Source organism: Chiloscyllium plagiosum, unplaced genomic scaffold, assembly GCF_037043375.1.
Source record: "Chiloscyllium plagiosum isolate Xiang-an unplaced genomic scaffold, Cpla_swu_hap1 HiC_scaffold_44, whole genome shotgun sequence".
NCBI classification, from domain to species: domain Eukaryota; kingdom Metazoa; phylum Chordata; class Chondrichthyes; order Orectolobiformes; family Hemiscylliidae; genus Chiloscyllium; species Chiloscyllium plagiosum.
Genome location: NW_028270182.1, coordinates 10610375 through 10628646, shown reverse-complemented (window position 1 = coordinate 10628646; position 18272 = coordinate 10610375). Strand labels below are relative to the sequence as shown.

The following is an 18272-nucleotide window of genomic DNA, read 5'->3' as shown; positions in this document are numbered from 1 at the left end:
GATAGGCTCAAGCCTTGCCCTTTCAGTCTTTCCTGATAGCTCTATCTAGTTTAGTCTTAAAGTGTGACCCAATAATCCATGATACCTTTGATATAACGGCTCCTAATATAATCTGTCGTCTGTTATTTCAGCTTAAAAAAAAGCTTAACACTAAATGAATGCACAGGTTGAAATTCCAATACATGTCAGAATATACTTTGCTCACCTCATTCAGATATGTATCAAGATAACTGACTGTTTTGTACATAGTGTCAATGCAGTTTTTTCTGTGGTCCTGGTATTTGTTTTTGGTTCCTGTTCTTGTGCCAGGGTCTGGCATTCCAGAGTTGAAGGTGACCTTGCGAGGCGTGGTGCTGGATGAGTTCTTTACCTTCAGGACCTTTGTAGCCAAACTCATTGGCGTCATCTGCACCCTGGCAGCTGGAAGTACCATTTTCCTAGGCAAAGTGGTAAGTGGGCACTGCATATCAATGGCATGTTAATTTCATTGCTAAGATACAGTGGTGAAGGGCATTGCTTAATCGGGTACCTGGAGAACCCACAAAGAGAGACTGCTGGAAAATGGGAGGATAGTAGCCAGAAAACTGCTGCGTTTTCACAAATGAAACTATTATCAAAAAATGTGTTTGTCTCTCATTTCATGTTTCATTAATTGGCTTGGGATTGAATTAACAGTGATGGCTGGTATGAGTTGTCCTTGCATCGTTGGAAGGGGTGGTTTGTGATGTTGTGGCCATTCCTCTATCTTACTGAGATCAACCCATGTTGTTAATGTTCATCATGCACTCATTATTATGCACTAGAAACTTAACTGGTCCACATAGGCTCCAAGAACAGGTCAGGAATTCTGTGCTGAATAACTCATTTCCTGACTCCCCAGATCTTGCCCACCATCGAGATGGAAAAGGTCAGGAGTGTGATGGAACACTGTCCATCTATTTGGATGAGTGTAGTTACAAAAACATTTAAGAAGCTCCATTCCATCCAAGATAAAGTAGCACTATTAATTGGCACCCGTCCACCATTTTAAACAATCACCCTCTCCGCCCTTGATGCTCAGTGTGTACCATCTTCAATGTACACTGTCAAAACTCATCTAGGCTCCTCTCGTCGCCTTCCAAACCCTCTACCACCTGGAACAACAAGAGCAGTGGATACATGGGAACACCATCCCCTGCAAGTTCTTCCCTAAGCCACTCAGCATCCAGACTTTTTGGCATTCCTTCAGAGTCGTTGGATCAAATTCCCTCCTGCACTGTTGTGGACCTCCAGCTCATAGACTGCAGCAGTTCAAGAAAGCAGCTCACCGCCACCTTCTCGAGCACAATTACAGATGGACAACCAATGCTGGCTTAGCCAGTGATGCCTACATCCTATAAGGAACAGGCACGAGAAGAAGAAATAGGCTGAGAGAGTAATTAGCCTTGAGAATGTGTTGACAGCTGATTTGGTTGGTATTAATTCAATGTTATAAGACATAGGAATGGAAATGGGCCATTCAGCTTATCGGTGAGATCATTGCTGAAATCTGATAATCTTCTACTCCACTTTCCTGCCTTTTCCCACAATCCTTGATTCCCTTCCTGATTAAAAATCTGTCTATCTCAGTCTTGACTATACTCCCACTCCAGCTTCTATAGCCATTTGAGGTGGATTCAGTACCATCTGGCCAAAGCAAATCCCCTTCCTCTCTGCTCGAAATAGGTGATTGCTTACTCTGAGATTGTGCCCTCTTGTCTTACACTCTCCCACAAGGCAAAACAACCCGTCCTCATCTACCCCATCAAGTCTCCTCAGAATCTTGTACATTCTCATTCTTCTACAGGCCCGACCTACTCAACCTCTCCTCATAAAACAACGCATCAACCTAATGAGGCTTATGTGTATTGCCTCCAATGTCAGTCTATTTTTCCTTAGATAAGCGGTCCAAAGCTGTTCACAGTATTCTAGGTATGGTCTGACTAGTGCCTTGTACAGTTTTTAGCAAGGCTTCCTACTTTTAATACTCTCTTCCCTTTGAAATGAAAGCTACTTCCTTACTCCCTGTAACCTTTTTGTGATTCATTCATGAGTGAGGATCTAAAATTTGAATTTAGGTTGCTGTCAGAAGCAACAAGTATATGTAGATTTTTATTAACCACAAAATGGTTTTTCAATTTAAAATACCACAACAAAGTGGCTGAAAGTAATGATTTGACTCTATAAACTTGTGCTGCTGTTTTGCTGGGTTAAGGTAAATGGATGGTAAGAGAATACAATGGATTTTTCATAATATGAATTATAAGACAGTAATTTGGTATTCGAACCAACCTCGAACTGCTACCATGACATGACGACTTACATAATTAAGAACCCTTTCCCAGGGAATATCATTGGATTAGCCTGTTGTCAATCACATCACCTTATTACAGTTGATTAGACTTTTCTTGTAATTAAGAACCCTTTCCCAGAAAATATCATTGGATTAACCTGCTGTAAATCATGTCACCTTATTATATGTGATTGGTCTTTTCTTGTAATTGAGGCTGTACTATCTCTTAAAAAACATATAAATAATGTGTAATTTTCGAATGTAATTGCACCATTTCTCCACTGAACATAGAGGTTTTTAACCTCCGTGCTGCTGGTCAAATCAGCGCCCGCTGCCTTAATTTATTAAACTGGTAACCTTGCTTTAAACAGACTGTACTCCTAGTGATTCTTTTGACTGATCTCGAACCAAGAGGCCCGTCTAGAGGGGTCCAGACTCACAAATCCTTCAGTGCTGCAGTTTCCTGCAGTCTTTCTCCATTGAAATAATATGCAGCCCCCTTGTTTTTACTGGAAAAGTGCATAAGCTCAAATTTTCCCCACATTACATCCCTTCTGCCAAGTTTTTGTCTTCAAGGGCGAAGTGGATGGCTCCTAAATGGGGGAGGGAACACACTATAGGGAAGTGTCACCATGCTCATTAACGCTCAGTTGAAATGATCCCTGTAATTAGGTTCAGTTGCCAGAAGAGATGAGCTATCATCTGCGTTCCAGGACTACCAGGGACTTAGTGCATGGGGAGCACAAAGGACATTTATAGTCTCATTCTTGAAGCACGGACCAGGTTTGATGGTACCAGCTGAGTTTCTTCTGCCCAACAATGTTGGATTCTGATTTCTGCTGGGCACCACCTAACCATTTACCATCAGAGTTTCCAGCAGAGATATTTCAGGATTACTGCTCACAGTTTCCCAACACCCACTACTGACAGGCCAATTAACCTTTGTGGTATTATGATTAGATTCCCTACAGTGTGTAAACAGGCCCTTCGGCCAAACAAGTCCACACTAACACTCTGAAGAGTAACCCACCCAGCCCCATTTATCTCTGACTAACGCACCTAACACTATGGGCAACTTAGCATGGCCAATTCTCCTGACCTGCACATCTTTGGACTGTGGGAGGAAACCGGAGCACTCAGATGAAACCCATGCAGACACGGGGAGAATGTGCAAACTCCACATAGACAGTTGCCCGAGCCTGGAATCAAACTTGGGACCCTGGTGCTGTGAGGCAGCAGTGCTAACCACTGAACCACCATGCCCCCACTTATGGGCCAGGCCAGACCAGACCCCCTCAAAATATTGTAAGGTAGCCTAGACCCTAACTTTTTCCTATCTAAAGGCAAATGTAAAGGGCCTGTGTTCCAGATGCAATGCGACTGGTCAAACAACTTGACGTTAAGCAAAACACAATTTATTCAAATACTATAGTTAAAATACAACACAAGAAAGGAGAACTTAGAATAACAATGCTAATGGAAGACTTAACAGAGTAATAGATGCAGTAACTATTACTAATTAACTGTTCCAATATAGTAACATCCCATAAACACACCCCTTGGGCAAAGTCAGAAAACAGATTTTGTCTCACATGCAATCCAGCAGCATAGGAAGAGAATCCCCAGATTTTGGCTGTAATCAAGAGAGGGAGAAAAACATTTCCACTTCTTCAAGCCCAAAACAGCTGAAAGCTAAAACGAAGAATCCTGGATCAGAGAGAGCTTGACCACATCCAGTCAGGCTGCTTCTATTGTTCCAACTTATTTAAAAAACCCCAAGGCGTCAGCAAGTTGTTTATCTTCTCATAGATTGCTTGACACTTGTCCCCCAATCTTTCTCTTAAAGAAACCAGGACAAAGCACACTCCAAATAGCCACAGAATCGTCACAGTGGGTACTTATAAAGTATGAATTGGCAAGATTGACCTGAGCAGTAGTGGCTTCTATAGGTCACTACAACAAAATGCCACCTGACTAAACAAACCCCTGGTCATCCTGCCAAATCCATTATTGGTTTATTTAGTGGTTTCTTCAAGTCAGCCTCCGTTACAGCCAAAGACTGAATTGCGATTAGCTTCCTTGAGATTATCTATGGTTTAAACTGCACCACCTTCAGTTGATACAAAGATCCATCCAATCACCGTTAATTTCCTGTTTACGAGTGTGATCCTGCTGCACAGCGATCCATGAGTGTGTCTCTACCCGCCAAGGTGCTAAGGATTTGACAAGTCAGACAGAGTTCTTCCACACTTTGTTATGTGGCTCAGTGTCTAATTATGTTCGACGGTCACTCCTATAAAGATCTATGAATTGCTATTTTATTGGGAATGAATTTGAGTGTATAGAACGATATTGCTGGAGGTTAAAGCAGTAAAGGGCCCATTTGCAGAGCAGTAAACCTGGAAATAGCGAATCTTTACTGCCCACCTGCAGACATCCACCATTTCACACAGCACTGACAGTGGACATCTTGTGCTTTTTAAAAGCACAATTGGACAGCACGGTCAAACCCAGCATTTGTTGCCAGTCTCGGGTAAGGATGGCAGATTTTCCCTCCTAACGGGCATTAGCGGTTTTGCAATGATCACTCCACCATTGCTGAGAGCTAACTTTCAATTCTAGATGGTTTATTAATTGAGTTTAAATTCCACCAGTTGCCATGGTGGGAATTGACACCGTGCTCCCCCCCACCCCCGAACTTTAGCCGATACCTCTGTATTACTAGTGATGTTACCGCTGCGGCACCATCTTCTCATGTAGTGCAGTGGGTGGTGTTCCTATCTCTGGATTAGATGCTCCACTGTGGAACTAGATGGCCACAGAATGTGTGTCACAATCTGGCCAAGTGATCTATAAATCCATTCAATATGCTGCTGGTGGATAGTAGAGAGTCTTCCAGTCAGATGGAACCATGTGTAGCTACGACACCACAGCCTGCTCCTGTTAAAAGACTCCATTCTCATTCTTGCATGCAGTACCAAGCTTGACCTTATCATTTGGGAGTGGCAGTAATTGCACTGACTGGCTTCTTGTTGTTCGCAGGGCCCCTTTGTTCACATGGCAACCATCCTTGCCACGTTGCTGGGAAAGGTCATGGTCAAATTCGCAGGAACCAAAGAGGTAAACCTGGACTAAGACACATTAGCTAGTAGGAATTCAGACACAACTGGATTAAACTGATCCTTGGTCATATCAATTCCACAGAATCCAAATGGACAAATTCTTCTCAGTTCAACCTGACGTCAAAGAATCCCATTGCATTCCCCACTGAGCTGAATTCCAATGGGCCCAGAGACTTCGATGTATAATCGAGGCTGGCACTACCCTCTAAAGGAGTGCTGCACTATCTGAGGGACAATCTTTCACCCAAGGTGTTAAACCCTTTTTGTGTTTGCCTTTTGCCAATCCCATGGGAATATTCTCATGACCTCTACCTCCACTGAAATTCAGCCCAATGGCACTGATCAAATAAAAATTGGGGATTTTTTTTCCTGGAATCTCAGCTGTCAACCCTCAAACAAGCAGGATATCTGTCCACCCCCAACTCGTGGTACCCTCTGGCCAATGATAAATATCTGTCATATAGTCTCTTTGTTATCAAATGCAGGCCTCAGTGATCTCATCCCTGTGGGGCTAAGATAGAAACAGCAGGGGCCTGTACGTGCAGATCATTCAAATGTCAGAAACGTTGGGAAGGGAGTGCAGATCAGATCCGTGAGAATGGCTTCGGGGATGAGGAACTTCATTTCTGTGAATAGATTGGAAAAAAAGTGGGACTGTTTTCCTCAGATGGAGAAGGCTGACGGGAGATCTGATCGAGGCGTTCAAAATTATGAGGGGTCTGGACAGAGCAGACAGGCAGGACGACCCCACCTGTGAAAGGTTAGAGAATCAGCGACCACAGATTTAAGGTCATTGACAGAAGAAACAAAAGTGATAGGAGGAGAAAGTGGCTATACCTGCAATGTGCTGCCTGACAGCATGGTAGAGGCATCAAAACTTTCAAGTGAGTTCGATGCTATCTGCTAAGGAGTAACGAGGGAGGGGCCATGGAGGTAGGGGGTGCAGGGGGAGGCAGGAGAATAGCACTGAGTGCATTGCACATTCAGGGAGCTAGTACAGACATGATGGGCCAAATGGCTTCCTTCTGTCCTGCAATAATTCTATGATTCTGAGATGTACAGAATGTAACCAGAAGGGTTTTAGCTTTCAGATTTTTCCATCTAAAGGACTGGACTACAAGGGGTTAGATGTCAAGCTTCAGAAACACAAGACATTTGTTAGACCATAATTGGGACAGCTTAGTGGCTCAATGGTTAACACTGCTGCCTCACAGTGCTAGGGACCCAGGGATCAATTCCACCCTTGGGGGACTGTCTGCATAGAAGTTTGCATGTTCGCTCTGTTTCTGTGTGGGGGTGCTCTGGTTTCTTCCCACAGTCCAACAGATGTGCAGGTTAGGTGGATTGGCCATTTAATTTGACCATACTGTCCAAAAGTATGCAGGCTAGGTGGGTTAGTACAGGCAATGGAGATAGGACGTGGGCACTGGATCTGGTGGGATGCTCGTTGGAGGGTTGATGCAGAACCAATGGGCTGAATGTCCTCTTTCTGCACTGTATGGTTTCTATGGAGTCAAGATGAGGAGTTCTGGGCATCAGATTTTAGGAGGGAGATACTGGCCTTGAAAGGAGTATGGTGTGGATTCACCAGAATAATATCTGGACTTCACCAGTTAAGTTATGAGGAGAGGTTACACAGTCATGGCTTGCATTTCCTGGAATTTAGCATGTTTGATCAAGAGAATAAGATGCAGAAAGGGGAGGTAGAGAGAGACCTTTCAGGAGTGAAATTAGGAAACCCTACAACACACAAAGGTCGGTCTGGGTTGGACCTCACTTCTGCCGATAGCGGATCATTCTGGATCAGTTGTTACTTGGAGATCTGAACTTGATATATTTTTGTTTACCAAGAACTTGGTTAGAGATCAGCAACTGAAGGGCTGAATGGCCTCTTTGAGGCTTCTCTGTCGTGCATGAGGTCCATGACCTTTCTTCTTGTTCTCTGTGCAGAATAAAGGACGCAAATATGAAATGCTGATCGCTGGCGCAGCGGTGGGTGTAGCCTGTTGCTTTGTGGCACCGGTTGGAGGTAAGGACTTTTTCTCTCTCACTTCCTCCCATTCTTCCCAACCATTGTCCTGTGAGGGAAGCATGGACAGGCTAGGCCTGGATTTGATGGAAATTAGAACAATAAGAGATGACTTGGTTCAACCCAATTGGAATAGACAAGATAGAAGCGTGAGGTTGTTTCCATGGGTGGGTGAAACTATAACTAAGGGGCATAGCCTCAAAATAAGGGGGGGAGCAGATTTCGGACTGAGTTGAGGAGGAATGTCTTCACCCAAAGGATTGTGAATTTGTGGAATTCCCTGCCCGGTGAAGCAGTTGGGACTACCTCGTTGAATGTTTTTAAGGCAAAGATAGATGGAGTTTTGAACAGTAAAGGAGTTAAGGGTTATGGTGAGCGGGTGGGTAAGTGGAGCCGAGTCCATGTAAAGGTCAGCCATGATCTTATGGAATGGTGGAACAGGCTCAATGGTCCAGATGACCTACTCCTGCCCCTAGCTCTTACCTTCTTATGTTAAGCATCTTGATAGGGGAAGGGATGTTTTGACCTCTGGAAGATTCTAGAACTAGGGGTCACTGTGTTCAGTTTTGGAAACCTGGTCAGTATGGACACGTTGGGCCGAAGAGTCTATTTCCTTGCTGTATGACTCTAAAATAAGGGGTCAGCTGTTAAAGCAGAGGTGAGGCAGTTTTATTTTCTCACAGATGTTTGCGAGTCTTTGGGACTCTCCTCAAATGTGATGCCAACAGCGTGGGTTCAATTCCCGCACCGTCTGAGGTTATCGTGAAGGACTCTTCTTCTCAGCCTCTCCCCTTGCCTGAGGGCATGGTGGGCCTCAGTTAAACCACCATCTCTCTCTAATGGGAGAGCAGTCCTTTTTTTTCTTAAAGTCATAGAGTCATAGAGATGTACAACATGGAAACAGACCCTTCGGTCCAACCCATCCACGCTGACCAGATAGCCCAACCCAATCTAGTCCCACCTGCCAGCACCCGGCCCATATCCCGCCAAACCCTTCCTATTCATATACACATCCAAATGCCTCTTAAAATGTTGCAATTGTACCAGCCTATTTTCAACGAGGACATAAAAATCAAGGCCAATGGCTCTGCAATCTCCTCCCTTGCTTCCCAGAGAATCCTAGGATAAATGCCATCAGGCCCAGGGGACTTACCTATTTTCACCCTTTCCAGAATTTCCAAAACCTCTTCCCTACATATCTCAAAGCCGTCCATTCTAATTAATTGTGACTCAGTATTCACATCGGCAACAATGTCCTGTTCCTGAGTGAATACTGATGAAAAGTATTCATTCAGTGTCTCCCCAATCTCTTCAGCCTCCACACGCAACTTCCCACTACTATCCTTGACTGGACCTATTCCTACCCTAGTCATTCTTTTATTCCTGACATACCTATAGAAAGCCTTTGGGTTTTCCCTAATCCTACCAACTAAGGACTTTTCATGTCCCCTCCTTGCTGCTCTTAGCTCTCTCTTCAGATCCTTCCTGGCTACCTTATAACTCTCAATCGCCCCAATTGAACCTTCACACCTCATCTTTACATAGGCCACCCTCTTCCCTTTAACAAGGGATTCCAATTCCTTATTAAACCACGACTCCCTCACACGACCCTTTCCTCCCTGCCTGACAGGTACAACTGAACGACTTATCGGTCCTGTGGTCCGATAAGACTCTATGGCGACTTGACTTCCTCAAGAGGCATTGGCAGCAGGGTCTTTGAATATTTTTAAGGATAAGCTGGATAGATTCTTGGTAAATAAGGGGGTGAAAGATTATTGGAAGTCGGTGGGAATCAGATCAACTGCGATCTTATTGAATGGCAGAGACCAAGTGGCCTAATCCTGCTCCTGATTCATATTTCGAAAAGTCAACCACACATACAAAATAAGGGGCTGACATATTATGTGGAAAATAAAGAGTAATAGCACTTACAAGCACAAAGTACAAGCCATTACAAGCTGTGACCCAGGTTAGTTAGACTGTTGAGAAGCAAAGCCAATCTTGGAGATAGAATTGATGAAACAAAGAAGTTGTGCTGAACAGATGCAGAGGAACTGCAGCCGGTTCTCAATGCCGTATTAGCAAAAGAAAATCAAGGCATAGGGCAACGTTCAAAATAGGATGGGCATCAATGGCAAGGTCAGTACGTGTTGCCCATCCCTAGTTGCATGGTGGCTCAGTGGTTAGCGTTGCTGCCTTGGGCGACTGTCTTTGTGGAGTTTGTACATTCTCCCTGTGTCTGCGTGGGTTTCGTCTGGGTGCTCCCAAAGTCCAAAGATGTGCAGGTCAGGTGGATTGACTGTGCTAAATTGTCCTTAGTGCAGGCTCGCTAGATTAACCATGGGAAATACAGGGATATGACATTGGGTCTGGGAGGGTTTCTTTTCAGAGGTTCGGTGTGGACTTGATGGGCTGAATGGCTTGCTTCCACACTGTAGGGGATTCTATGAACTGTCTATAACTGAACTGAATGACTTGTGATATTCTGATAGCCAGACTGTATCATCAGTGATTGGGTTGGGGCCTAATGGGCAAAAATCCTGGTGAAGACCAAAACCAGAATATCAGAAACATGTTCTGGAGAAACTCAGCAGGTCTGGCACCATCAGAAGGCTGCGGAGAGGAAGAGAAACTGAATTCAGATTTCGGTCCAATATGACTCTTCTTGTGAAGCCATGCTCCTGCATGTAGGATAATGGTCAAGAAATGTTACTTCCTCACCATCAGCATTACTCATTATATTTGCCATTTCAGAGAGTAGAGTCTGGAATCAAACGTAGATCCTTTCAGGAAAGGGTGATCAGACTGGGTCTCTTTTCTCCCGAAAAGATAAGGTTCACGTTGGTCGTGAAAATGATGAAAGGTTTCCACAGCGTGGATGTAGAGAGAGAATTTCCTTTGAGGGGAAGAGCAGAACTAGAGGCCATTCAGTATAAGAATGGGAACCAGGAGATACGTCTCCTGCCAGAGAGTGTTACCACAAGGAGTACTGATGAAGAGGAGTTTATATAAGCATGTGTGGGGTCAGGGGAGTACTTTCCAAACCTTCTCCCAGCATGATCCATTGTAATTCCCCAGAATTCACACAGCGGAGAACATCTGAAAATTGACGAGATGAAGGGTGGGGTGTGCTTTTGGGCTTTAGCCACTGAGCAGGGTGTAGAGGACTCACGGGGAGGCTGCTGAAGAACGGAAACATTTTAAGCTACCGAGTGTTTTCACTGACCCTTGTTTGCAGCAGCATTCAGGCATCAAAGAGCTATCCACTGGGCCATGCTCACTGGTAAGAAAAAAACACGCTATTCTCAGGCACTGTAAGTGAGAAAGAGAGAGATGCCTCTGTTAAGAGGTGTGTTGTGTCCCATTATTAGCTGTAGAATTGTTCTAATTGTTCCAGTGACAGACACAACTTTTTTGCCCTTCTCTCCCTCCCCCAGGAGTCCTGTTCAGCGTGGAGACAACAGCCACTCACTTTGCCGTACGGAATTACTGGCGAGGGTTCTTTGCTGCGACCTGTGCTGCTCTGATGTTCCGGGTGCTGGCTGTGGTAAACAACGAACACGGTACTGCTCTGGAGTTACTGAATGTCTAGGCTTCGGGTGCAAAGCAAGAAACACGGCTGCTTGTTACCAGGTGGCAAAGTCCACGCTGACACTTTGAACAGCATCCTCGCCAATCCCTGTAACGCTGCATTTCCAATGGCTAACCCACCCTAGCCTGCACATCCCTGGGCACTATGGGGCAATTTAGCACGGCCAATCCACCCTAACCTGCACACCCCTGGACGCTATGGGACAATTCAATACGGCCAATCCACCCTAACCTACACATCCCTGGACGCTATGGGACAATTCAATACGGCCAATCCACCCTAAGCTGCACATCCCTGGACGCTATGGGACAATTCAATACGGCCAATCCACCCTAACCTGCACATCCCTGGGCACTATGGGACAATTCAATACGGCCAATCCACCCTAACCTGCACATCCCTGGGCAGTATGGTTAATTTAGCATGGTCAACCCACCCTAACCTACACATCTTTAGACTGTGGGAGGAAACTTGCGCAGACGTGGGGAGAATGTGCAAACTCCATACGGGCAGCTGTCCGAGGGTGGAATCGAACTCGGATCCCTGTTAACTGTGAGGCAGCAGTGTTAACCACTGAACCACTGTGCCGCCCAAGCTATGGGGTAAATCTTTAAATCTGACTTCAATTGCTCTTATTCATGGGGACAAATCCCCTGAGAAGGTGGTGGTGAGCAGCTTTCTTGAATCTTAACAGCCCTTGAGGTGTAAATACACACATACAGTTTCCTTCTAGTCCATTCTTTCATGGGACGTGTGCACATCTCTGGCAAGGCCAGAATCTGTTGTTCATCTCCCTCATTGCCTTTGAACCGAGTGACTCACTGGGTCATTTTGGAGTCAGTCATTTTGCTGAGGCAGGCAGATGTGGGATTTTTACTCCGTGAAGGTGAAAGAATGGTGGTCTGTTTCCACCTCAGGATGGTGTGTATGATTATGAGGGGACTTTGGGCTGGGATTAGGGTTTCCCAGGTGCCTGCTGCTCCTGTCCCTCCAGGTAGTGAAGGTTGCAATGGATGCTTAATAGTGTCACCCTCGAAGCTGAATTATGTATAATGTGCCCAGCTCTGGTCCCGAGTTTTCCTTCTGACAATAGACTGGGAAGACAGTTTGAGTGGAGTTCAGTCAACCGGACCTTCCTGTTCCCTCAGAAACGGTGGCTGTGCTCTTCACGACCAACTGGAAGGTGGAATTCCCCTTTGACCTGCCAGAATTCCTTTCCTTCGCCATTCTTGGGTAAGTTTGAAAAAGTTTCACTCTTCCCAGAGAAAGGGGGTAGTCTTGAGGCATTAGGGGAACGTCCCTGTCTGTTTGAGGCTCCAGGTTCGTGTTGCACTCCAGGGGTGGACGGCCAAGGAAGGTGTGACCATAGGACGGCCAAACAAGTCGATTATGAACCCATTAATCTTTCCAAAATGCTTCTGGCAGGCGATAAGAGTGGGACAATCTTCTAGTCTCAGGCTTGAGCCTCAGGCTAACAATCTGTTCCGGGAAATATGAGCCAAAGAAACATATATTCTGTCTTCATGTGTAGACTTGGGAAAGTTTTCTTTTCTGTTCTTGCCTGGGATGAGGGTGATGCTGCTGGCTAGACTGGTATTTATTGCCCATCCCAGAATGCAGTTGAGTCAACCACATTGCTGGGATCTCAGAGAATCCCCACAGTGTGGAAGCAGGTCAGTCGGCCCATCGAGCCCATACCAAACCTCCAAACTGCATCCCACCCAGACCCACCCCCATCCCCATAACCCTGCATTTTCCACAGCTAATCCACCTAACTTGCACACTATGGGGCAATTTACCATGGCTAATTCACCCAAACCTGCACATCTTTGGGCTGTGGGCGGAAACCCATACAGAGACAGGGAGAACGTGCAAACTCCACACAGACAGTCGCCTGAGGGTGGAATCGAACCTGGGTCCCTGGTGCCATAAGGCAGCAGTGTCAACCACTGAGCCACCATAACGCAGATCCCAGCATTTTCGTTGACTCTTGACTGCTGTCTGGTATGGGCAATAAATACGTATGGAGTTGTTATTTTTTTTTCCATGGAGTGCAGCAGTGAAATTTTGGTGACAAAATTGCTGCAGATAAAACAAAGCTGAAATGTCCATGCTGTGAATCACCTCCTACTCTGGACCTTTCCCATAGGGTCGTCTGCGGATGTCTGTGCTGTGTCTACCTGTTTTGCCACCGGAACCTCACCATATTTATGACCAACCACAAAAAGATCTCCAGGTTCATGGCTGACAAGTAGGTAACCCAAAGGAATTTCAAAGCTCTTTGTCAATTTCACATTTGGCTCTCTGTATGACCAGACCAGTCATTAGCTGTATCCGTCTGGTCCTGTAAGTTTATTTCTTCATATATCCACCCAGGTTCCTTTGAAATCATTCACTTCTCCACTTCCACACCTTTCATGGCCAGCAAACTCAAGTTCATTTGTGTTTGCTACATAGAAGCATGTCCATCAGAAATGTGAAACCTTAAATCTATGCTCACCTGAGTCCTTGAACTATCAACCAATGGAAACAACTTTTCTTTCCATCTGACCTAAGCCTATCATAACCTTGTCCCCTCAACTGAATTGCTCCTTCATCCCAAGGTAAATGACTCTACCTTTTCTAACCTGTAGTTAAAATTTCTGAATCCTGCCTGCTAAGTCTACCCTGCACTCTCTCAACCGCACTCACGTCCATCCCAAAGGATGACTATCTTGGAGCATTGCAAATTTTTGGGATCCCCTATCTCAGAGAGCTGGGCCGATGAGTTGATTCAAGGGTAAAATCGATAGATTTTGGATGCCAAGGTGATGAAGGGATGCAGAGAGCAGATGAGAAGGCGGAGATGTGGTGAAAGATCAGACCCAAATCTTATTGAGTGGTGGAGTGGGTTCAGGGGGCTGAGTGAATGCATGAGAAATGGGAAGAAGAGGAGGCTACTCAGCCCATCCAAGCCCACTCTGCCATTCAATGATATCATGTCAGATCTCCTACTTTAACACTGGTTTATCCCATATCCTTGATGCTTTCAGGTTTGATAGGTTCTTGATTGGTAAGGGGGAGTCAAGGGTTATGGGGTGAAGGCAGGAGAATTGAGTTGAGAAACATGTCAGCCATGATTGAAAGCTGGAACAGATGATGGGCTGAATGGCCTATATCTCCTGGTCTTTTAATATGTAAATATCTATTGATTTCAGTCTCGAACATATTCAGTAACTGAACTCCACATCTCTCTGGAGTAAAGAATTCCAAAGATTCTCCACTATCTGAGTCCTAGAGTCATGAAAGCATGGAAACAGACCCTTCGGTCCAACCATGCTAACCATGTTCCCAAACTAAACCAGTCCTACCTGCCTATGTGTGGCCCATATTCCTGCAAACCTTTCCTACTCATGAACTTATCCGAATGTCTTGTAAAGATTGTAACTGTCTATCGCTTCCTCTGGCAGTTCATTCCACAAGGGTACCGCTCTCTGTGTTAAAAAGCTAACTCCTCATGTCCTTTTTCCCTCCTTCTCCTCTCACCTTAAATATATGCCCCATAGTTTTGAACACCTCCACCCTGGAAAAACGTAGCTTGTCATTCAGCTTATCCGTACCCCTCATGATTTTAGAAACCTCTAGAAGGTCACCCCTCAGCCTCCGACACTCCAGTGGAAAAGGTTCCAGCCTTTCCAGTCTAAGAAGACAACTCCTCTTCATCTCACTCTGAAATTGCCTGCCCTTGATTCTGAGACTGTGTCTCTGGCTGCTTGGATCCCCCACCAAACAGGGGGAAACATCCTTCCTGCATTTGTCACGTTAAACGTCTGAGGGTTTTGTGATCACCTCTCATTCTTCCATAATACAGAGGATACAGGCTTAACTTCCTCAGCTGTTCCCTGTAGGACAATCCTGTTTTCCAGGAATTAGTTGGGTGAATTTTTGTTGCATTCACTTTATGTCTTATATTGAGAAAGAAAACAGTATTTTTGTTTCCACAGTAAGATTCTATTCGCTGGATTTGTGGCTCTTGTATTGGCAAGTGTAACTTTTCCCCATGGAGTGGGCCAGTACATCGGTTCGAGGGTAAGCAATGAACTTTCTTTCAATGCAATACAGTGCAATTTAAACCTTCTATGTATTGCCCTGCACAGTTTCTATTCCTCTGTTTGCTTCCTGTTCATGTGTCTATTAAGATATGCCTTAAACGTTGCCAACATACCTCCTTCCACCGCCTCCACTGGCAGTGTGTTCCAGGCACCCATCACCCTCTGTGTGAAAACTGTCCTCCCATTTCCCGCCTAAACTTTCACCTTGAACCTGTGTTCTCTTGCAGTTGAGCTCTCCACCCTGGGGAAAAAAAGCCTCTGACTATCCATCCTATCCATACCTCTGGTAATTTTGTAAACCTCTATCAGGTCTCCCATCAGCCTCCTCCTTTCCCGTGAAAACAATCTGAGTTTATCCAACCTCTCCACGTAACTAAACTCCTCCAGACCAGGCAACATCCTGGTAAACCTTCTCTGCCAGAGCCTTCTCCAAAGCCTTCACCTCCTTCTGGTACGGTGGCGACCAGAACTGCAATATCTCAAATGTGGCCTAACTAAAGTTTTGTACAGCTATAAATTAATTGGCCAACTTTTATATTCGATGCTGTTAGATCTTAGTGCTGCTAGATTTTAGAACGAAAATCCAGTGACAGACAGAAGCATTGGTTAAATCCGAAACCAGACATCATAATGATTCAGTGCAAGCTTACACCTGAATCTGTCCCATGACCAGTTTCTCTCAATCCTTGCACCTCACTGATGCTAGAGACGCACAGGATCACAAACCGTCTCTGCTTGCTCTGCCATATTCAGAAATTAAACCGTAACCTCCTTGAGCAAGCTTGGGGCAGGAGTCACAGGAGCATCTAAAAGAGATTTTGTGATCAGTACTTTTCTGGATGGTTTTATTAGTTGATGGCGTTTTAGATTTTGAGGTAGGGAGAGGCAGATCTTCTGGGGTCAGAAACCAGGTACAGCCTCCGGGATTCGAGCCAACCACTAACAATTCCTGGTCACACAAGTGCTAAACGAGGGGCCAGGTGGCCTTAAGACCATTATGAATGCAACATAGAAACTGGTGTTATCCAAAAAATAAATCCAAATAATATACAACCAACAAGGGAATTGCACAATTTCTTCCTTGGTTAATTTTTTAAAAAATTATGTACACTTTTGAGATTTGCAATGTGATTATTTTAATCAAATCTTTAATGACAGACTTGTAGTTCTGCTGTAACACTATGTGGGAGGAATTACAGACTGAAATATCCTTGCCATTGTTCTTGTCAATTTGCTGAAATTGCCTTTTCGTGGTGGTTCATGGAGGAGGAGATGGTCTGGGGAAAGCATCCCAGACTCCAAGTGAAGAGAACCGAGAGGGTGGTGCATAATTGGACAAGGGCAGGCATACGCAGCTTGTTTCTTATTCTATTATCAGGCTTCCTGTCCTCCCATTACAAATTTCTACATTGCTCTTTACAATGGGAAAGCTTATCACAGAATCACCACGGTGTGGAAGCTGGTCATTCGGCCCATTGAGTCCACACTGACCCTCCAAAGAGCATCCCATCCTATTCCTGTAACCCTGCGTTTCCCATGGCTAACCCATCTAGCCTGCACATTCCTGCACACTATGGGGCAATTTAGCACGGCCAATCCACCCTAACCTGCACATCTTTGGACAGTGGGAGGAAAACACAGCACCCAGAAGAAACCCACACAAACACGGAGAGAGTGTGCAAACACCACACAGACAGTCATAGAGTCATACAATCATAGAGATATACAGCATGGAAACAGACCCTTCGGTCCAACCCGTCCATGCCGACCAGATATCCCAACCCAAACTAGTCCTACCTGCCAGCACCCAGCCCATATCCCTCCAAACCCTTCCTATTCACATCCAAATGCCTCTTAAATGTTGCAATTGTACCAGCCTCCACCACATCCTCTGGCAGCTCATTCCATACACATACCACCCTCTGTGTGAAAAACGTTGCCCCTTAGGTCTCTTTTATATCTTTCCCCTCTCACCCTAAACCTATGCCCTCTAGTTCTGGACTCCCCGATCCCAGGGAAAAAGCTTTGTCTATTTATCCTATCCATGCCCCTCATAATTTTGTAAACCTCTATAAGGTCACCCATCAGCCTCCGACACTCTAGGGAAAACAGCCCCAGCCTGTTCAGCCTCTCCCTATAGCTCAGATCCTCCAACCTTGGCAACATCCTTGTAAATCTTTTCTGAACCCTTTCAAGTTTCACAACACCTTTCCGATAGGAAGGAGACCAGAATTGCACACAATATTCCAACAGTGGCCTAACCAATGTCCTGTACAGCTGCAACATGACCTCCCGACTCCTGTACTTAGTCACCTGAGGCTGGAATCGAACTTGGTTCCCTAGCACTGTGAGGCAGCCATGCTAACCCCTGAGCCACTGTGCCATCCTACGATGCTCTGTTTACACACTCTAGTCAGTAGCGATGCAGCAGCACCTCCAATGGATAGGTTGGTGAGATGTGATGACAATCTGACAAGTTTACAGAGACACCTTTCATTATAAAGGGGCATGTCAGAATTAAAGGTGATTGGAAGGATGCCCACCATCTGATCTTTACCACAGTATGGATAGAAAGCAGATTCATTGGTCAATGCTGAAGTAATCTCTCTATTTTGAGCACAAGTCCTTTTCTCACAGCTCTCGATGAAGGAACATTTGGAAACATTCTTTGACAATCGTACCTGGGGTTCCGATGAGCAGATGCTGGAGAACAACACCAGGCAGCCTCCTGCCCCGACCTATAATGCCAACTGGCTTCAATGGACCCACATGAGACTTTCATCTCTGGAGATGTTGACGTTCTTTATCATCCTAAAGGTAAATAAATGATTTCTGTTTCAGTGACAAAACAAAATGCAGTTCAGAAAGAATGAGATTTGAAGTTGCTTTGATCTGAGGTATGGTCCTGGTCTGTGCAGGAACATAAGTTATTGGATCAGATGTAAATCATTCAGCCCATTGATCCTGCTCCCCCAGTGAATGCCATCATGACTGATCTTCTGCCTCAGCTATGTCTTCCCACTTCCCACATATCCCAAGATGCCCTGAGAGGTCTGTCTATCTCAGGCTTAAATAGTTACCACAATGGACTATCTGCAGTCCTCTGGTGTAGACAATTCCAACAATT

The 18272-nt window shown here is 45.2% G+C and overlaps 1 protein-coding gene across 2 annotated transcripts in view; it reads left to right on the top strand.

The window, feature by feature from the left end:
- Positions 1–18272, top strand: part of LOC122544340 (chloride channel protein ClC-Kb-like) — a 75051-nt gene that overhangs the window by 20911 nt on the left and 35868 nt on the right. For both annotated transcript variants that reach the window (XM_043683535.2, XM_043683534.2), the window contains 8 exons: positions 310–449; positions 5354–5431; positions 7384–7462; positions 10900–11025; positions 12203–12287; positions 13204–13305; positions 15038–15122; positions 17783–17962. In XM_043683535.2, the coding sequence (XP_043539470.2) occupies positions 310–449; positions 5354–5431; positions 7384–7462; positions 10900–11025; positions 12203–12287; positions 13204–13305; positions 15038–15122; positions 17783–17962 (875 nt within the window). The remainder of the gene's footprint in view (positions 1–309; positions 450–5353; positions 5432–7383; positions 7463–10899; positions 11026–12202; positions 12288–13203; positions 13306–15037; positions 15123–17782; positions 17963–18272) is intronic.